Source organism: Hippoglossus hippoglossus, chromosome 10 (genome assembly GCF_009819705.1).
Source record: "Hippoglossus hippoglossus isolate fHipHip1 chromosome 10, fHipHip1.pri, whole genome shotgun sequence".
Lineage (NCBI taxonomy): Eukaryota > Metazoa > Chordata > Actinopteri > Pleuronectiformes > Pleuronectidae > Hippoglossus > Hippoglossus hippoglossus.
The window spans coordinates 15,434,228-15,456,100 of NC_047160.1; the positions used below are offsets into that span (position 1 = coordinate 15,434,228).

Genomic DNA, 21,873 nt, shown 5'->3' on the forward strand with positions numbered 1-21,873 from the left:
CACACATTTTCAATATGAGGTTGATGAAAATGAAGATGAAAATTCAGTTTTTCTCGTTTTTACCAGGTGAAAATTAAACAGCGATAACAAACATGTCATGATAACATCAAAATGTCCTATTATCTGCTCACCTGCTGGCTCTCAAAGGTCCAGGTGCTGTCGGGTAAAGACGCATCCAGGACACTCATCACCTCCTTAAAGTCAGTGGTGCTGCTGGGCTTAATCATAGTGAAATCACTGTACTCGGACATTGGAGACATACAGGACCTGAAGGACTGACTCTGAGACAACATGTCTCCTCCCAGGACCTCCACGTACTTTATGGGTCCATCAGTGTTGAGCTGAATCTGCAGGTTTCTGTTGGGGTTCTTGTAACCATCAAAGTCGCTCTGTGTCATGCAGCAACTACCGCTGCTTCTGCTGCTCCTCATGCATTTAACCGCTAAGATGAGAAAAGTCACCACAGACAGCACGGACACCGAGGCCAGAGAGAGAATCAAATACAGGGTGATTCTCCCAGTTTTCTTGCTGGGCTCGGTCACTTTCTGTCGGAGGTCTAAGATGGGCTCATGGAGACCGTCCTCCAGCAGGATGGACACCGTGACGGTGGAGGACTGGACCGGTTCCCCGTCGTCCTTGATCTCTATAAGCAGCCTCTGAGAGGAGTCGTCCTGCTCGGACACAGCGCGTTTAGTCCTCACCTCCCCTGTGTACAGATTGACAGTGAACAGAGAGGTGTCTGTGGCCTCCGCCACTTTGTAGGAGATCCAGGCGTTATGGCCCGAGTCCGCGTCCACGGCCGTCATCTTAGTGACCAGGTGACCCGCTTTAGCGGAGCGGGGCATCCTCTGGTGAGAGAGGGAGCCCAGGGCAGCGGAGGAGGGGTAAATAACAGCGGGGGCGTTGTCGTTCTGGTCCAGGATAAAAACATGGACGGTGGTGTTGCTGCTGAGAGACGGAGAGCCCTGATCCTTTGCCTGAACCTGAATCTGAAACACCTTCAGTTTCTCATAGTCAAACGAGTGCATGCTGTAGATGCTGCCGTTATCTGAGTTAATGTAAACATACGATGAGACAGAAACGTCCTGCACTTTAGAGTCCAGTATAGCGTAAGAGATTTTAGCGTTTTCACCAAAATCCAGGTCAGAGGCTGATACTGAGTACAGTATAGACCCTGGAACCCCATTCTCTTTTAAATATACATTATAGGAGGGCTGAGAGAATACAGGAGGGTTGTCATTCACATCAGTGATGCTGACAGGAATAATTTTCTTACTGGATAGAGGAGGAGAGCCTGAGTCAGTGGCTGTAATTTCAATATTATATTCTGAGAAACTCTCTCGGTCTAAAGCAGCACTGGTTACCAGTTCATAATTATTAGAAAATGAGGGTTTTAGAGTGAAATGAGAACCTTTGGGTAAACGCAAATTCACTTTACCGTTATTACCGGAGTCAAGGTCTCGTGCACTGATCAAAGCCACCACTGTGCCACTTGGTGCGTCTTCGCGAACAGGCACGGGTTTTGAAGTCAACACAATATCTGGCGCATTATCATTTATGTCCTCCACATCCAGCTGCACACGACAGTCACCCTCCATTTCAGGGACGCCTTTGTCTTTAGCAGTTACATCGATCAGGTAAGATTTAGAAGTCTCATAATCTAATAAACCTTTTAATACGATTTCACCTGTTATATCATTAATTTCAAATGTTGATAACACAAAGTCTGGAGTTCGGGACCCGAAAGAATATTTAACTTCACCATTAAGACCATCGTCAGCATCTGTGGCTTTGAGTTTGATGACAAGTGTCCCTTTGGTGCTGTTCTCCTTTAATGAGACTTTATATTCATTTTCGTTGAATACTGGGAAATTATCGTTATTATCAAGTACAGTAATGATGATCTTACAGGTTCCAGACGTGACTGGGTTTCCTCCATCTAATGCTGTCAACAGCATATGATGGAGAGCATTCTTTTCCCGGTCTAATGTTTTTTCTAACACTAATTCTGGGACCGCTTTTCCATTTTTTGTTTCTTTAAATTTGAGAGAAAAATAATCATTTTTGCTTAGCGAGTAGGTTTTCAAAGAATTGCTCCCAACATCAGGGTCCTCTGCGCTCTCCAGAGAAAAACGTCTGCCAAGCGCAACGGATTCTGGTATTTTAAGGTTAATCTCCTGCGTTAGAAAACGAGGAGAATTGTCATTTATGTCTCTGATTTCCACTTCAATTCGATGCGACCGCAAAGGGTTTTCAACAACTACTTGCAGAGGTAGAACACAGCTGGCGCTTTGTCCACATAAAGCCTCTCTGTCTATTATGTCATTCACCACCAGCTCGCCCTTCCCCGCATCCACACTGAAATACTGCTTACCAGCCTCAGAGGCGACTCGCAGCTTACGATCAAAAATCTCAGATAGTCCCAAACCAAGATCTTTGGCTAGATTTCCTACCACAGAACCCTGTTTTAGTTCCTCCGGGATGCTGTAACGAGTCTGTGCGTCTGTTATACTCCACAAGAGAAAGAAGTGATGCCACCAAAGCGCCTGCCATCTCCAGTCTCGGTATCCTATTCTCTTTGTCATCCTCGCTCCGTTATAACACACTTATTCCAAACGAGATATTCTTCATAACGATGCTGGAATCCAACAGAGTAGGAAATACTCCCAAAGAAAAATGACCACGTCGTCTAAGCATGGCTGAAAGCTGAAATGCATATGTTTAAATCTTTAAAAAAAACGGGAGCTCATTGCTGTCTCTCCCCGAGCTCGTTGCATTGTAAGTGTTAAAGCGCCGAGGCTGCATGGGGGCAGGGACTAGATTGCTTTGTACAGTTCTGAATCCTATTGGTGCACAGCATCCATGTCCAACATCCAATGAGAGAGAGACTGATCGACACTGCTGTAGAGGCAGCCTCAATCTGATTCTGAGCTCTCATGGGGGATTATAGCAAATATTTGTAAATGCCAAATAACATGGAACCGAAATATTATTAATAATAAAAAGAAATCCTGCCACTAAAAATCTCAAAGACACAGATAAAGATTTGAAAGAATAACAGTAATGTAGTTTCAATACAGAGTAAGTAAATCCTCACAAAATATATCCACTATATTACTGAGTCGCTGTCCACTGTGGTGGTGCTGAATTATTCAAGTGTGCATGTGTAACACTAAGTCGTTGCATTCCTTTAACACAGTTGTTTCCAACATTTCTGCACAGGTTTAATGTATGTTACTTGCCTTTGAAGTCAGTTTTTATGATAGACAATGCGTAAAAGGTGTGATGAAAATAATATACAGCCAGGATGGATGGACGTAGGCATATAGATTTGTTTTGAAAGATTTACTTCCACACAAAACACGTTTTGACAAAATATTTGTTTTGCTAAGTAAAAATAGCCATGGCATTTAATTTTCATTAGTAGAATGAAATGCTGTCATCTGCTCACCTGCTGGCTCTCAAAGGTCCAGGTGCTGTCCGGTAAAGACGCATCCAGGACACTGATCACCTCCTTAAAGTCAGTGGTGCTGCTGGGCTTAATCATAGTGAAGTCACTGTACTCTGACATTGGAGACATACAGGACCGGAAGGACTGACTCTGAGACAACATGTCTCCTCCCATGACCTCCACGTACTTTATGGGTCCATCAGTGTTGAGCTGAATCTGCAGGTTTCTGTTGGGGTTCTTGTAACCATCATAGTCACTCTGTGTCATGCAGCAACTACCGCTGCTTCTGCTGCTCTTGATGCATTTAACCGCTAAGATGAGAAAAGTCACCACAGACAGTACGGACACCGAGGCCAGAGAGAGAATCAAATACAAGGTGATTCTCCCAGTTTTCTTGCTGGGCTCGGTCACTTTCTGTCGGAGGTCTAAGATGGGCTCATGGAGACCGTCCTCCAGCAGGATGGACACCGTGACGGTGGAGGACTGGACCGGTTCCCCGTCGTCCTTGATCTCTATAAGCAGCCTCTGAGAGGAGTCGTCCTGCTCGGACACAGCGCGTTTAGTCCTCACCTCCCCTGTGTACAGATTGACAGTGAACAGAGAGGCGTCTGTGGCCTCCGCCACTTTGTAGGATATCCAGGCGTTATGGCCCGAGTCCGCGTCCACGGCCGTCATCTTAGTGACCAGGTGACCCGCTTTAGCGGAGCGGGGCATCCTCTGATGAGAGAGGGAGCCCAGGGCAGCGGAGGAGGGGTAAATAACAGCGGGGGCGTTGTCGTTCTGGTCCAGGATAAAAACATGGACGGTGGTGTTGCTGCCGAGAGACGGAGAGCCCTGATCCTTTGCCTGAACCTGAATCTGAAACACCTTCAGTTTCTCATAGTCAAACGAGTGCATGCTGTAGATGCTGCCGTTATCTGAGTTAATGTAAACATACGATGAGACAGAAACGTCCTGCACTTTAGAGTCCAGTATAGAGTAAGAGATTTTAGCGTTTTCACCAAAATCCAGGTCAGAGGCTGATACTGAGTACAGTATAGATCCTGGTACCCCATTCTCCTTTAAATACACATTATAGGAGGGCTGAGAGAATACAGGAGGGTTGTCATTCACATCAGTGATGCTGACTGGTATAATTTTCTTACTGGACAAAGAAGGAGAGCCTGAATCAGTGGCTGTTATTTCAATGTTATATTCGGAGACATTTTCTCGATCTAAAATACCTCTGGTAACCAACGCATAATTTTGTGAAAACGATGGTTTTAGTGAAAATTGACATTTCTTGGGGAGCTGTAATGTGACTTTACCGTTATCACCCGAGTCCAGATCTCGGGCACTGATTAAAGCTACTACGGTGCCGTCAGGAGAGTCTTCACGCACTGGCTTTGGATGAGAGGTGAGTATTATTTCTGGGGGGTTATCATTAACATCTAAAACATCAACATGGACAGTACAGTGCCCCTCCATTCTCGGAATGCCTTTGTCTTTCGCACTTATGTCTATTTCATAATTTGCAGTTGATTCGTAATCCAAATTTCCTTTTAGAAATACTGTTCCTGATATTTGATCAATACTGAAAACGGAGAGAACAGCATCCGATGTGTGCGCTCCAAAAGAATACTCTATTTCTCCGTTTTGACCATCATCCATATCTGAGGCTTTTGTTTGTACAATTATTGCACCTTCCGCAGCATTTTCATTAATAGATACTTTATACAATGCTTTCTCAAAAGCTGGAACGTTATCGTTGTTGTCAAGGACTTTAATCGTAACTTGAGAGGTGCCTGATCTCAGAGGGTTGCCTCCATCTAGAGCTGTCAACAAAAGCTTATGAACAGCCTTTTTCTCTCTGTCTAAAAGTTTTGCTAAAATCAATTCAGGGACTTTTCTTCCACCGGCAACTTCTTTAACTCTAATACTGAAACATTCGTCTTTACTGAGAGTGTATGACTTCAGCGAATTACTGCTGACATCTGGGTCGATAGCGTTTTCCAGAGGGAATCGAACACCGACCACTGTAGATTCAGCAATTTCCAATGTGATATCATTTGATGGGAATCTTGGCGAATTATCATTAATGTCTTGTATTTCAACCTCGACACGAAACAGTTGTAACGGGTCTTCAATTACAACCTGCAGAGGCAGCACACAGCTGGCGCTTTGTCCACATAAAGCCTCTCTGTCTATCCTGTCATTCACCACCAGCTCGCCCTTCCCCGCATCCACACTGAAATACTGCTTACCAGCCTCAGAGGCGACTCGCAGCTTACGGTCAAAAATCTCAGACAGTCCCAAACCAAGATCTTTGGCTAGATTTCCTACCACTGAGCCCTGTTTTAGTTCCTCCGGGATGCTGTAACGAGTCTGTGCGTCTGTTATACTCCACAAGAGAAATAAGTGATGCCACCAAAGCGCCTGCCATCTCCAGTCTCGGTATCCTATTGTCTTTGTCATCCTTCCTCCGCTAAAAGTCTTTAATTCCAACCGTCGTGATGTGTAGAAAAATCTCGGAATCCATCATCGCAGGTATTATTCCCACAGAAAATGTTTCACAAATTACTGACCATGCAAATAAGCCGAAATATACACATTTCGTATTCTACAACAAGAGCTCATTGCTCTCTCTTCTACCTCTTTGCAGACTAAGTGTTACAGCGCCGAGGCTGCATGGGGGCAGGGACTAGATTGCTTTGTACAGTTCCGAATCCTATTGGTGCACAGCATCCATTTCCACCATCCAATGAGAGCGAGACTGATCGACACTCTTAAAGACGCAGCATTCACTGTGTTTGTGGCTCTTCACTTTAACCACAGGCAGGTATTATAAAACGTGGGAGATGAAAAATAACGTAAATAAAAGACAGAAAATAGATAAATGTTCAACTCTACAGAGAAATCAAATTTTCCTTTCGTCTATTTTGGTTGTTTTTTTCTGAAAATATGAAGAACAACAGGGACAAAACACACAACTAATCGTTATGCATGGGTATTATAGTATAGTATTTCGCTCTCCACTATGATGGTGCTGAAGTGTTCAGACGTACGTGTGTGAGACGTGTGGGTTGAATACAATTACCTCATGATTAAGTTTATGGTGTTCTGAACAAAACATATCTTTATTTTGTTATTACACAGATAAATGGCTGTTTTCTGCTCACCTGCTGGCTCTCAAAGGTCCAGGTGCTGTCGGGTAAAGACGCATCCAGGACACTGATCACCTCCTTAAAGTCAGTGGTGCTGCTGGGCTTAATCATAGTGAAGTCACTGTACTCTGACATTGGAGACATACAGGACCTGAAGGACTGACTCTGAGACAACATGTCTCCTCCCAGGACCTCCACGTACTTTATGGGTCCATCAGTGTTGAGTTGAATCTGCAGGTTTCTGTTGGGGTTCTTGTAACCATCATAGTCGCCCTGTGTCATGCAGCAACTACCGCTGCTTCTGCTGCTCCTCATGCATTTAACCGCTAAGATGAGAAAAGTCACCACAGACAGCACGGACACCGAGGCCAGAGAGAGAATCAAATACAGGGTGATTCTCCCAGTTTTCTTGCTGGGCTCGGTCACTTTCTGTCGGAGGTCTAAGATGGGCTCATGGAGACCGTCCTCCAGCAGGATGGACACCGTGACGGTGGAGGACTGGACCGGTTCCCCGTCGTCCTTGATCTCTATAAGCAGCCTCTGAGAGGAGTCGTCCTGCTCGGACACAGCGCGTTTAGTCCTCACCTCCCCTGTGTACAGATTGACAGTGAACAGAGAGGCGTCTGTGGCCTCCGCCACTTTGTAGGAGATCCAGGCGTTATGGCCCGAGTCCGCGTCCACGGCCGTCACCTTAGTGACCAGGTGACCCGCTTTAGCGGAGCGGGGCATCCTCTGGTGAGAGAGGGAGCCCAGGGCAGCGGAGGAGGGGTAAATAACAGCGGGGGCGTTGTCGTTCTGGTCCAGGATAAAAACATGGACGGTGGTGTTGCTGCTGAGAGACGGAGAGCCCTGATCCATTGCCTGAACCTGAATCTGAAACACCTTCAGTTTCTCATAGTCAAACGAGTGCATGCTGTAGATGCTGCCGTTATCTGAGTTAATGTAAACATACGATGAGACAGAAACGTCCTGCACTTTAGAGTCCAGTATAGCGTAAGAGATTTTAGCGTTTTCACCAAAATCCAGGTCAGAGGCTGACACAGAGCACAGTATTTTCCCAGGAGGATGGTTTTCTTTTACATAAACGAGATAAGAAGGCTGGGAGAAAACTGGTGGGTTGTCATTCACATCTAATAATTCAACGAGTATTATTTTTTCACTCGATAATGGGGGTTTTCCAGAATCAGTCGCACTGATCTTGACACTATATCGGTCATTTTTCTCACGGTCAAGTGGCCCACTCGTTACTAATGAGTAATGATTAGAGACCGAGGGATTTAACTTGAAGGGATATTTGGAAGAAACGGTTAACCTAACCTTGCCGTTGTCACCTGAGTCTGGGTCTTTTGCACTAATTAACGCAATAACTGTTCCAATCGGAGAATCTTCAGGAACAGGTGTCGTTAACGACGTCACTATTATTTCAGGAATATTGTCATTAATGTCCACTATTTTAATTTCGACGCTACAATGCCCATCCATTTTAGGATTCCCTTTGTCTCGAGCAACTAAGTCAAATCTGTGAAAAGAGTTTGTTTCATGATCTAAATTTCCTTTAACAGTAATGACTCCTGTAGAAGGTTGAATATCAAATAATAATAAAATTAGATCCTTAGTTTTATCTGCAAAAAAATATTCAATTTCTCCATTAAGTCCTTCGTCTGCATCTGTGGCTTTAACTTGCAGTATTTGAGTTCCAGGTGCAGCCTTCTCACTGACATTAGCCTCATACACCTGCTTATCAAACTGTGGTGCATTGTCGTTGTTGTCAAGTACTATTACTGTTATTTCTGACGTCCCTGTGCGCACAGGATCTCCACCATCTACAGCGGTGAGGATAAGATTATGTACAGACAGCTTCTCTCGATCAAGAGGTTTTTCCAGAACTAGTTCAGGAATCTTTCCTCCATCCTTGTGGTTTTTAACTGTCAATTTGAAATTGTCATTTTTGCTTATGAGATAAGAGCGAACAGAATTTGTGCCGACATCTGGATCCTGTGCACTTTCTAAAGGAAAACGCGCGCCTGGATTTACCAGCTCTGCAATTTTCAGCACTTGTTCTTTAGTAAGAAAACTGGGTGAATTATCGTTTGTATCCTGTATTTCAATTTCGACTCTATGCAGCTGCAGGGGGTTATCTATAACTAGTTCCAAAGGCAGCAGACATGACGGTCTTTGTCCACACAGTTCCTCCCTGTCTATCCTATCAATCACCACCAGTTCTCCCTTCCCCAAGTCCATATTAAAAAACTGCTTACCAGCTTCAGAGGTTATCCGCAATTTACGTCGATACAGTTCAGATACAACCAAACCCAAATCTTTGGCTAGATTTCCTACCACAGTGCCCTGTTTCACTTCCTCCGGGATGCTGTAGCGAGTCTGTCCATCTATTGTACTCCACAATACAAAGAAATGATGCCACCACAAAAACGCCTGCCATGTGAGCAGTTTGTTCCACATTATTCCTCGTTCCATAAATCCCATATCTTCTCACCACAACTCCAAATTCTCAAATGATTAAGCAGAGAAGGTCTATAATCCAATGCAAAAGCGTCCTTATGCATAACAATGACGGTCATGCTTTGTGTCTGCATATCCCTCCGCTCCCGTGTAGAGCATTGCAATGGTTATGACGCTGAAGCTACTCGATGAGACGGAGTAGATCTCTTTGTACAGCTAGGGATGTGACTGGTGGAAAAAGCAAACGCGTTTCCACCAATCCTGGTACAGTGAACATCTACCAAACAGTGACGTAAAAGGATAGTCCACTGAAAAAAATATTCTGGTTTTCATGGCTCCAGAAATGTCATCAGTTACTACTCATTAAAGTCCCCATCACCTGCAAAGGCTTTAACATTGGGAATAGGTAATAGATGAGTATAAATATCATATCATTATAATAAACTAACAGTATCATCATTACTCATAATGATTTAAAAAATGTGAATTTACGGACAAGCCTTGAAATATGAATATAAAATCATAAATACCACTCATTTAACATTAATAATATGCATTTAAAAGCCTTCTCATCACCTCATACGGTATTTAAATGTGTATAAAAATATAAATATCATAAAGAAAAAACTATAAAGCACACATTTTTAATATCAGCTGTAGGTAACAGATGACTTAAGAAGAGTTTCCTATTCATAAGTGAAAGACTGATCATTACATGATCACATATATAATAATATGTCTTTATCCATATGTCCTTTATGTGCCTGCATGCATGCACATGCCTCTGTGGCTGATAAGGCTCTTCGTTGCCTTCCTGTGGCGACAGAAAGCCAGTGCAGCCTGAACACGTCATTACGTCTTCACGGCTCCCAACAAGCCTCAGAGAAATAATCCTGTCAGCAGCGAGCGTCAGATACCCGTATGAAGGTCTGTAGAGCAAATGAAAAGGGAGGGGGAGCGCAGATGATCTCTCTGTCTCTCTCCCTCTCCCTCTCCCTCCCTTCACATACACACAACACTATTTTACCCAATATACAGACCAGATGCAAATTGTAGTCACAGATAAGGCTGTGTTACACTTGTATATATCAAATCATTCCAAAAAGCAATACACCTGTTTTGCAGCAGGCATTATAGGCTGACAAGTAAATTCAAAATAACGTCTAAAACGCCTATTTTCAATACTAAAAACCGAGAAACAATCTGTTCCAATGTAAGTATTTAAATTGTTCTAATTGTTGTGGACAATTAACACAATAAACCTAGTGTCTGCAACAGTCCTCTGCCCTACCTGGATGTGGTCGACAGAGGGAGATGTAGCTGGAGAGGCAGAGAGGGGAGGGGAGGGGGGGAGAGCGAGCTGGAGCTGATTTCAGCACCACGGATGTGGACAGCGCCACACAGGCGGCCAACTGCTGCTGCTGCAGGCTGATGAGAACCGAGAGGAAACAACATCCTCACAGGCTCCTATTGAAGACAGAAGGCAGCTCGACTGCCTCTCTGTTTCTTATCAAACAGGAATAAATACACAACCACATCATTTTCAGACGCTCATCAAGTTTAACTGCTATAAACAGAGCCTGATAATAATTACAATGGGGGAGTTATCTCATGAAACATTTAGAAGAGGACAATTTACAAATGTTTATATATTTAAAACAATGCCTGATGCTGAATAGAAACAAAGCTAAAGGAATATCTAAAATATCAATAAAATCCAGCAAAAAGTCAGGATTGCATATAATAAAGCAAAAAGAGAAATTGAAAAAAGCTATAAATAACATATCAACAGAACACTGGGCTGACACTTATGTGAGATCACAATCAGTTTTGCTTGGAAAGTGAGCAAGAGATATTTTATTATGCTTTATTTATTTGACCCCATAGTTTCAATATCCCTTTGGGAAGAAATTGAAAAAGACATGAAAGCACATTCTTTTTTTTAAAGCATTTTTTAAAAACTGAAATGAAGATTTTATTAGGAAATATAAATCCAGATGAGAAGTCTTATGTGTACTGACCATGAAGAAAGTGTCAGGTAAATGGAAACAACCTAATCCAGCAAAGCTTAATTTACGAATACTAACTGTAGAGGACATTTTGGACATGGAAAGATCAAGATTTACATAAAAAGACAACGAAATTCATCCTATAAGAAAGTATATATATAAAAAAAGTATATTTTTGATTCAAATCATTCTATATTTTTTTCAGAAATGTTAAAGTAAAGCAAAATCTTGAACAAATGGGTTTTCATATGTACAGTTGACTCTGAAGCAATGTGCTTCTTCTGTCACATATCATTCACACTCACACACCACTGTCAGGGACAATTTAGGGTTAAATCTCATGTACAAGGAGACTTTTGCATGTGGACTGGAGGACCTGGGGATCGAACCACCTACCTTCTGGTTTGTGGACGACCCGTTCTGTCCCCTGAGCCACAGCCACTAAAGCTAACTGTTATTTTAAGATGAGGCAAAAACAATCGATCCATACATTCATTTTTTCTCTATTACTCTTTTTCATTAACAAGATGGAGCATTTTCCACCTCACACTTAGTCACAGGTAAATACCACATCACAGGGCAAATGCACTGCACCCACACAAGACCCCCAGCTGTGTATTTAATGTAGTGGCTGCGAGGTGACAGTTATAACTGTGCTAAGACCTTCAAATTGTAAAATACTATGTAGTGAATAGGGACACAGGTTTGTACCCAAACCTGTTTCAGATGAACTGATACTAAGTGACTGGAAAAACAGCCACACACACAATCTCCAGTGCACTGTAATACAAAAGATCTTTAAACACTATAAATAATGCCAGGCATACATGATGTTTAGGTTTAGTTAAGACTGCTACATTAGATGTTTGTGTGTTAAACCAGTTGTGTTGTCTTTTTAAGGTCGTAGTATGTTGTGTTAGTGTCTTTGGTCTGCATTAGATCTTCTAACATAGCCTTCATTATAAAGCAAAGGGCAGTTGTGGTGCCCTATTGTTAGATATAGAGGTGTTTCTAATATTCTGTCCAGCCCACTTACATCAGTGGAGGTAGGTTGAATAACAGACACACCTCTGTGTAAATCAATTAAGTTAAACGTCATCACAAAAATGTTCATGGAGACAGGAATAACTTCAGAGCTGTTGCATTAGACTGTTTTAGCTTCAGCTTGACTGGCAACAATGTATATGATATTTTGCTAAATAAGGATATGATGCAATTCAATATATCAACACCATAAATCCAACTATTATGAAAGGTTCCTTTATGGTGTGATTCATGTTTTAATGAGTGCGATGTCATGCTGTTTTATTGCCTATATACAGTGTATAATGGTCCAGAGTAAGAAATCAAAGGCTAAACTCCAAGATACACTGCTTCTTCATCTGGCATGAGTTACTTTAACATATGGTGCTTCCTGCTAATACTTACTACTAAACCATGTAAGCATGTTAGTAGAGTGAGCTGTCTAACTTCAATTGTAATGAAGCACCGTTTCAGCACCCTGAAAAAAGAGGGAATGCTCAAAAGGGCGAAAATACTGATTCAAATGAATTACATATTAAAGTTGCCAGTCTAAAGTTTTAACAAACAATTTGAGGGACTAGTATACAAATTTAATGCACACTTATCAAATGACTCTATATTACTTTCATGTGATGTTGAGTGTAATCCTGCATAACACCTCAAATAAAACAATCACACCCTGTTTTGACCATCCAGCCACTCACACGGTCACTCATGATCTGCTGTCAACACAAGCTCTGTCCATCAGTGCCTGATTAAAGTTATCATCAGTGGTGATAGACGTTCTGTGAGATGTTGTGTGAGGCCTGTGTATGCGTCACTTGTGGAAAATCTGATTAACAGCTTGACTCAGTGCCAATTTGTGATAGTCACCGCTAGAGTTTGTGTAGACTGCGTGGTGATCTGGAGCATGATGTTCAGCTGTATGTGCATCAGTAACGTGTATGAGTTTGTACTGTATGTTTGTTTGTATGTGTCTGTGCACAGTAGGGATTATATTTCTTACCTTATTTGGTGAGTCAGGATATAAAAGGAGTCGGGGTGGAAACAGGAACAACAGCAGACATCAGGGAGAGGGGAGGGGCACATGAAAGAGAAAAACAAGAGAGAAAACATATCAGTTAGACTGGTGGTCAGAAAACAAGAGTCTGGCTTCGGGAAGTACAGCAACCAACATACTTACCATGGGGCCCACATCAAATCGTGTGTGACATAATTCACAAGTCTGTCATTTCTGTTACTTGTGCTTTTAAAGAGGTTGTCTGTCATAATTGTGTTGCTGCGTGTGTAAAGAAATTATTGAAGTAAAAAAAATAATGATGCGTTGCATTATCTGTAAGTGCCTTCAATTAGTGGAGTAATGACAAGATTAAATAAAGTATCAGTACATACTGTCAGAAAGAATTTAAGGAAATAGGAAACTAAAACTATTTTTGGTTAAATGTATGCAAATAATAGAACAGTGTAATAGGGTTATTTATGCATTGGGACAATATTCTAAGAATTAAATTATATGTTCAACTAATGAACAAATTCATGAGTGATTGACGGATAGAGAGAGAGTGAGAGGAAGAGAGAGAGAGAGAGAGAGAATGAGATAGAGACAATGAGGGAAACTGTTAAAATCCAGACATCCTTGTGAGAGGGATGACTATTATGACAATGAGCAAAACAAAAATATTAAATTTTTCTTTTAAAAAAACAGCTCAATGATAATATTGTTTAGAAAGACAGAGGCAGTAGCTCTACCTCTCTGAAGAGTGATGGTAATGAATCAGGTTGTTTTCAGGTGACGTTCACAGTCTTGAATCCCAGATTTATGTACATATACGTATATAGAGAAAGAGTTTTATTTACATATATGTGTGTGTGTGTATAGAGAACATAATGAATAATAATCAAGTGTATACATACTCTGGTACAATACAACCACTTTAGACTAAACCACAACACTGCACTGCTGCACCAAGCCACTACCCTCATATCAACAGCAGGGGGCCTCTAGGCGATGCCCCCAGACAAATCCATGCCTTATTAATGAGACTCTCTGCTCTGTGACCCTGTGTGTGTTGCAGCTGATGTGTCTCTGTGAGATCAATTCTAAGCATGTTTGACAAAGGAAAGCAGTTCCTGCTTTAAAAAAAATAGAGCAGTGTACTTTACTTTAAATAAAAGTGTACATCCTATACCTTGTGTTTCTGCAAATGAAATGATTTTGAGTAAATACATAATATGATACTATTGCTCCAAAACACCCGCACCTACAAAATGAACCAATCCCTCAGGGAAAGGAGCAACAAAGACACAAACAAAGGATGTCAAGAGGCTGTTTTCTGTCTATTCATATAACAAAACACAGGAACGTAATAAGAACTTAAATCAAAGGCTACATATTAGTCAATACACTCATCATGGACATGAGTTGCTGAAACAAGGGAAGGCAAAACAAACAGGGCAGCACTGATCAGAATAAATATCACAAGCAGCCATGATCACACCCTCCCCCTCCCTTCTCTCCATCATCATCACCACCCCTGGTTTCTGGATGTTGCACCTCATTGCCCAAAGTAGGGGTGTCTCCTGTCCTCCCAGTAACCACAAATACATGGAGCCATCACACATACGAGGCTGCATCTGCTGCTGACCCCCTGTGGCTCCTTGGAAATGGTACAGCCCTGCCAGTGAGTCAGCTTGTTGCTATGGCAACACATCCCACCTCGCTTACTTGCATCCCACCCAGCTTCCTGCCAGCAGGCAATGGTGGCAAAAAAAAAGGAACCACATAAAAAAACATGGAGGGTAAAGAAGAAAACAAAGGACAGGGACAGAAATGATGCTGAGACACACAAACACACACTGATAATATGTTCTTCAACTAAAGCACATGTTTATACACGTATTTTAGAGTCTTGTGACGAATGACTGAAAAGTGGTAGATAGAAGATATTTCTTCTTGTCACGAACACAATGACCTACTCAGTGATGAAACGACACAGTTTGGCATTTAATGTCTTTTTATAGACCGAACAAAATGTCCTACATTGAGCAATCTCCTCCTTTTCTCTCTGTCCCTTTCACTCTCTGCTGCAGAGTGGTGCAGCTGGAGAGGGGGAGGGGAGGGATGCAGAAAATGAGATCAGGAGGAAAAAGGAGTACTGTTGGAAACCGAGAGAGAGGGACTGCTGAACAGTGGCCATCCAGTTTGATACAGAGTTAGTGACAGAGTAAATGGAAATCCTCAAAGCAAGTATTCACAGAATTATTACTATAATTAAATTAGGATGCTATAGTTACAATGTTAATACAATCCATGGTAAATAGATATAGGAGGTTGTATAATGTAAATACATTATAATAGAATAATAATTATAATGCAATACATCTCCTATACCAATAGGCAAGATGTCTTTCTAATGAATCACATCAAACATCTTAAGGGTGAAAACAGCAGATATGGTTTGACAGCCCCTGAGAATCACTGTTGCCACTAAATTTGAAGAATTTTAGAAAAGAATAAACATTTTGGTAAAGCCTGTATGTGGATACATTTCACAGTCTTTGTGAGGTTGACAAAACTTGGTCATTGCCCCATATTACACTGCTCCCAGTAATCCGTAGTGTCAGTGTAATCCTTTCCAGAGAATCAACCAGTACAGACTTCCTCACTTCCACCTCTGAGACACAATCCCACATCGAACAACAACATCAAGTTGTCGTAAACATATTTCTGGGTTATCTGACTTCAGGTAAAGAAAGGTCCTTGCAAATTGATACTGTGCTAGTTGTACTGCTGCTGTAAATTCTATTCAGCTGAGGAACAAAATAATATACAGATAGTAAACTAAACTAATAAAAGTATAGTTCTGTTGTCGTACGAAAGGGATCATAATCCCAGATGAATACTATCAAAGAGATGACTTTGTGTTTAATGAGCCACCATCCTGTCGTGATATAAACAACCCTTCTCTGGCAAGAAACATTCTGTTGTGATGCCTCCTTGGTTAAGTTACATATGTGAATTTGTAGTTTATAATCTAATTCTAGTGTGGGGATGTACTTGCTGTTATTTTTTCAGTTTCATCTCTGAATGACTAAATCATACATTTATATTAATTGTTTAGATCCTTTAAACTCACTACTACACTGGACTGTACAACTTAAACTAGATCCTGAATAAATATGTTGAAAGGGATTCCTGTCTCACACTGCAAAGACTGGCACACTCCTCTAACCAGCTACTTATCTACACCTAGTTACAGTAATGATATAAACAATGTAACTGCCATCTCTACATGACCAAGCAATGCATCTGCAATTGTTACACAGAAAATACAGTGACTGAAAACTCTCCCCACTTCCATAACAAAAAACAAAGCAATCTCAACAGTGCCATGTTGTTGAAACTTAAGCAGACTGGATGACTGGACCTTTTTTTGCAAAAAGCAACAAACAGAGGGACAGCACCAAGCAGTACTGAAGTAGTATGTGTTATTTGTATCTGTTAATTGCATGTTTAATGTATCAAAGTATCTCTTTTGTAGTAAGTAGTCACACCCAAAGGTCCCTTATAGGTACGATATCTGGTATATGAACAAAAACAGGATTAGGTGCTGATAAACATCTGTGACAACAACCACATCCTCTCATTCTCACAAACAGTGCATAGTATGTTGATGGGCCCCGCCGGCAGACACATGGGTACACAGCTGCTCACCAGACAGCTTGGCTAAGAAGGTGGAATGCTTGAACAAGAGCTTGGGCCTGTGGGAACCGGGAGGTCTGCTGCTGATTACAGTTTTGTGGTCAGTAACTGGTTTAATAAACCGACGTTTAGGGGCTTTGTATGAGATCCAAAATGGCTGATGACACATCTGAGGAGGTTTATAAGAAACTGAAAGATAAAAGGGCAACACGCTGATGGGGTGCAGCAAATCAAAGAGACTGAGCCGTAGCTGGTTTCTGTGAGCTTTGACCCCTTTGGCGACACTGTGGTCAAAAGAATTTATGGAACTTGGTATAATGTTCACCGCTATAAACCTGATAACATGAGACCCTGGGGTAAAGCAGATACAGATGTGGGCTAATAATATTGACAGACTGCTTCCAGCGGATATGGGGGTTAACACACTTAACCTAACTTTCTGCTTTGTAGTTTGTCAACCTCTGTTTTCACATGCACACACTGAGCATCATGAGGAATTTATCGCTAACACACACACACACACACACACACACACACACACACACACACACACACACACACACACACACACACACACACACACACACACACAGAGCGACTGAATGAGGCACACTAGTTGATCTAATGCTTCCTTTGAAACAGGGACTAAACTCATCAAACACACAGCACATGCAGAACAGAACAAGCTCTTCCACACACATGTTTCAATGAAGCTTCATGTGCCCCAAATCTAAACAAACATGTTATTTCCACCAAACGAGAGAGAAGAAAGTTAGTTTGCCCACTCTTTATTTCCCTCACCACAGGTATCATCATAATGACAGGGTTATCTGTGCCCTGTCGACCACACAGTCACTTTTACCACACAACAAACCCTCTGAGGTGGGGATTCTTACAGGAGATCATAGCAGTCACAGACGTGCTCTTCACATTAAGCCTGTGTCCTGATTTCTGACACCCCCTTGTCATTTGTGACATAATGCATGAAGATGTCTCTCTCTCCCTCTCTCTCTTCTCTTTCCTTAATATTCTTTCAAAAAATGTCAGCCCCTCTGAGTCCTTCACAGTGCAGTCAGCAGCCTGACACGACTGTTTCACATGTAAGACTTCCTGTAGCCCTGTACTTGAGCAGACAAAGAGAGCTGCAGATCAAAATGGCTGCCCTGCATCACCAACACAAATTCTGCACAGGGATGGAGGAGACTGTGCTGGTTACCACGTGGCTCTTCCCCTCCCCCTCCCCCGCTGCCTCTCTCTCTATCTGCTTCTCCATCACGTTGCATCTCTCCCTCGTTCTCCATCTCCCCAGCATCAGTGACAGTTCCCGCTTCAGCTCTACCGCATTTTAAAGCTCTCAATAAACAGTATTGTGTGACCCTTTGCATTTAATCTATTGATTTGCATCGACAGCATCCATCTCTGCTCATTTTCTCTGTGTGCAGCTTTATGCCAATGGGCTGCACTACGTCACGAAGGGAACTAGGTCACTGAAGTAGTGCACTGCATGGTTGTGTGTCTCTATGTGGGAGCAATCTGTGGCAAAGCTTGACCAGGGATGATGCCAGGGTTTTTTTTTTTTCATTGTAGCTTTTGTATTGTTCTCTCACACCTCTGCAGCCCATCACACAATGCTCTCTGGCAGGACTATAAAGGGATCTAAACATAGGAAATAAATGGCATTTTTACATTATGTTTCAATGCAAGATATTCAATATAATGCCCAGCAAAAGTACAAATGAATCTTTATGAATATCAAAGAATAGAAGTCAGAGAGAAACAAAGCAAAATATAAACATGAGGGAAATTGTTGCATCGAATAAAAAGAAAAATGCCAAAAAAAGAAACAGAACCTGAGTGATATATTTAAGTGATATTGCCTGTTTTACTTGTATCATTGTGGGCAACGTTGAGCTGATGAAGAAACACAGAATACAAAGGGAACAGCAAAAAAGAAAGTGTTGATGAGACATATATTCTCAATGTTCCACTATGCTTGATGCAATTTGATATTTGATTCTTAACCCCCGAGAATAACTGTTTGTAGCTCCAACCACAGGATAAGCTGCAAGACATCATAAATCTAAATATCAAACAAGAGACTAAATATCTGTTGACCACCTGTTTGGCACAGTACAACAGTATTGAGAAGACCACTAACTAACTGATGGCACACACAGACACACTCTCACACACACAACATTATAGGAACAAGGGTTTTAATGAATGTGCTGATCTCACCTCTGTGAGAATATTCTCTGACTCTGTTTTGTGTCTTGGCACTGTCCTGGTAGCACTGTGGTCAACAGTCAGAGTGTTCTGACTGTAGGGTCGGGGGTATTTCATATCACTCTTCCGGGAGTCAGTAGTTCCATACACCTCATAGCTAAAGGCCTGCTTGAGGGTACCGGTGCCTACGTCTGCGTAAAGGGGCGGGTAATATGGAATGACTGGAAGATTCCCAGTGGATTTGTAAACCAGGCGCTCGCGTCTCCATCTGTAGATTTTCACTGAGATAATAACCACTACACACGTGATGAAGAGGAAGGAAACTACAGCCAGAGCCAACACCAAGTAAAAAGTCAGGTTGTCGTTGTACTCCTTGTCGTGCGTAAAGTCAGTGAACTCCGACAGCACTTCCGGGAAGCTGTCCGCCACCGCCACGTTAACAACGACAGTAGCTGAACGAGAGGGCTGTCCGTTGTCCTCCACTATAACACTCAGTCTTTGTTTCACTGCGTCTTTATCAGTGACTTGGCGGATCGTTCTTATTTCTCCATTCTGTGAGCCCACTTCAAACAGCGCCCTGTCTGTGGCTTTCTGTAGTTTATAGGAGAGCCAGGCATTCTGTCCAGAGTCCACATCAACAGCCACCACTTTAGTGACCAGATAGCCCACATCTGCTGAACGAGGCACCAGTTCAGCCACCAGAGAGCCACCAGTCTGGACTGGGTACAGAACCTGAGGGGGGTTGTCGTTCTGGTCCTGGATCAGTATTTTCACAGTCACGTTACTACTGAGTGGAGGAGAGCCTCCATCCTGAGCTTTGACTCGGATATGGAAATGTTTCATTTGCTCATAGTCGAAGGAACGCACAGCAAGTATCTCTCCACTCTCTGCATTCACTGAAAAATAAGAAGAGGCTGACATCCCGTTCATTTGACTTTCCTCTAGGAAATAGGAAATGCGCGCATTGTTCCCAGAGTCCTGGTCACTGGCTTTGACAGAGAGGAGTGACATGCCAGGTGAATTATTTTCAGGGATGAAAGCGTTCAGAAATGGTTGTGGGAACATTGGGGCGTGGTCGTTTATATCTGATATCCTTAAATTAATGGTCTTGTTCGTCGAATAGGGCGGTGAACCCTCATCCATTGCAGTTATTGTTATATTATATTCAGGCACAGTTTCACGGTCCAGATCATCATCAGATACCAAACTATAAAAATTAGACGTCGTTGACTTGATTTTAAAAGGTAAATCTGGGCTAATGAAACACTTAACTTGACCATTTTTACCCGAGTCTAGATCTTTTATATTGAGCATAGCTATAACAGTATCTGGAGCCGAATCCTCTGGGATGGGGTTGGAAAGGGAAATTATGCTGATGACAGGGGCATTGTCATTCACATCGGTCACTTCAATTAGAACCTTACTTGTGTCTGTCAACCCTCCTTTATCTGTTGCTCCAACATCAATTTCGAAATGTTTGACCTTCTCATAATTTAACTCCCCTCCTACAGTTATTTCCCCGGTATGAGAATCCATATTAAATTTAGATGATGTGATATCACTATTTTGAGAGAACGAATATACCAGCTCTCCGTTTGTTCCCTTATCAGCATCCGTGGCACTAACCTTTAAAATGACAGTACCACTTGATGCGTTTTCAGGAACCGTCACTCTGTAAAGAGACTGGCTGAACACAGGTGCATTGTCATTTGCATCCATGACAATAACGTTTATCTTGACAGACCCTGATTTAGGGGGATCACCGCCATCATATGCTGTTAATGTTAGTTTGTGCTCTTCTTGATTTTCTCTATCTAACACGGTCTGGAGAACCATTTCAGCATATTTAGTACCGTCAGGTCGAGACAGCATGTTTAATTTGAAATGATCTGTAGGATTAAGTTTGTACGTTTGGAGAGAATTCAACCCAACGTCTGGGTCTCTGGCGCTGTCAAGAGAAAAACGGGCTCCTTTTACAGCTAATTCACTGATTTCAAAATTCATTTCCCGCTTGGCAAAACCCGGAGCGTTATCATTAATGTCAAGAATCTCCACATCGACGCGGTGCAGCTCCATAGGATTATCCAGTATGACTTGAAAATGCAGAGAGCAAGGAGACACTAGCCCGCACCGCTCCTCTCTATCAATCCTCTTGTTGACAATTAGAGTCCCTTTGTCCAAATTAAGACCGATGTACTCACTGCCGTCCTCGGTAAATATCCTCGCCCGCCCAGATTTCAGCCGCTTAACATCCAAGCCCAAGTCCTGAACGATATTCCCAACAATGGAGCCCGTCGCCATTTCCTCTGGTATAGAATAGCGGACGTGCCCGACGGTTACATTTGCGACACAAATGCAGAGAAACAACAGCTTCCGTGGAAATGTAAAACCTCCCCCCATGATGGTTAAGTCAATGCAAAATTCAACTGGATTTAAAAAACACCACCGCGATAGAGATATTTAGCTGTGAGCCTGTAGTCGTGCGTCGTCTTTATACTGCCACTTGAAATCGAAACAGAGCAGAGAAGGGAGGAATGCGCTGTAGAGAGGGAGAGAATTTCCCCACACTGATCAACAGCGGCACGTAGGGACGTAAAAAGGATATTGCAGGATCATTAAATTGTAGTTGTCTGCCTGAATTAAGAGAACCGTCAGACAGAGAAAAAAATGTAGATAGACAGACAAGACAGACATGACACACAGACAGACAGAAAGATAGACCGTAAGACAGATTGATAGATAGATGGAGGATAATTGATGTCTCTGACACATTGTCTCGTGTCCCTCTCCAAGGTGCTGAAAATAACTAGCATAATTTTATTTAACTTCACCTGATTTCCCTCACTTTATTTTATCGAA

At 42.3% G+C, this 21,873-nt stretch overlaps 4 protein-coding genes across 40 annotated transcripts in view; all 4 read right to left on the bottom strand.

The window, feature by feature from the left end:
• LOC117768880 (protocadherin gamma-A11-like) overlaps window positions 1–21,873 on the bottom strand; it is a 253,231-nt gene that overhangs the window by 29,511 nt on the left and 201,847 nt on the right. Inside the window, exon 1 of one of the 37 annotated variants that reach the window (XM_034597330.1) lies at window positions 19,027–21,705. The exons of 35 other annotated variants lie outside the window; for them this stretch is intronic. In XM_034597330.1, the coding sequence (XP_034453221.1) occupies window positions 19,027–21,414 (2,388 nt within the window). In that variant the 5' untranslated portion in view covers window positions 21,415–21,705. Of the gene's footprint in view, window positions 1–19,026; window positions 21,706–21,873 lie in introns of those variants that run through there. One more of the 37 variants, XM_034597353.1, reaches the window with a different exon arrangement.
• Window positions 105–2,918, bottom strand: LOC117768891 (protocadherin gamma-C5-like). The gene has a single exon (XM_034597375.1). It carries the CDS (start codon window positions 2,583–2,585, stop codon window positions 120–122), a length of 2,466 nt encoding a protein of 821 aa, XP_034453266.1. The 5' UTR covers window positions 2,586–2,918; the 3' UTR covers window positions 105–119.
• On the bottom strand, window positions 3,440–6,078 carry LOC117768890 (protocadherin gamma-C5-like). The gene has a single exon (XM_034597374.1). It carries the CDS (start codon window positions 5,903–5,905, stop codon window positions 3,440–3,442), a length of 2,466 nt encoding a protein of 821 aa, XP_034453265.1. The 5' UTR covers window positions 5,906–6,078.
• Window positions 6,435–9,240, bottom strand: LOC117768884 (protocadherin gamma-C5-like). Its single transcript, XM_034597368.1, has one exon. It carries the CDS (start codon window positions 9,076–9,078, stop codon window positions 6,568–6,570), a length of 2,511 nt encoding a protein of 836 aa, XP_034453259.1. The 5' UTR covers window positions 9,079–9,240; the 3' UTR covers window positions 6,435–6,567.

Coding starts and splice junctions, on each gene's coding strand:
- LOC117768891 (XM_034597375.1), bottom strand. CDS start 2,585: ATGACAAAGAGAATAGGATACCGAGACTGGAGATGGCAGGCGCTTTGG.
- LOC117768890 (XM_034597374.1), bottom strand. CDS start 5,905: ATGACAAAGACAATAGGATACCGAGACTGGAGATGGCAGGCGCTTTGG.
- LOC117768884 (XM_034597368.1), bottom strand. CDS start 9,078: ATGGGATTTATGGAACGAGGAATAATGTGGAACAAACTGCTCACATGG.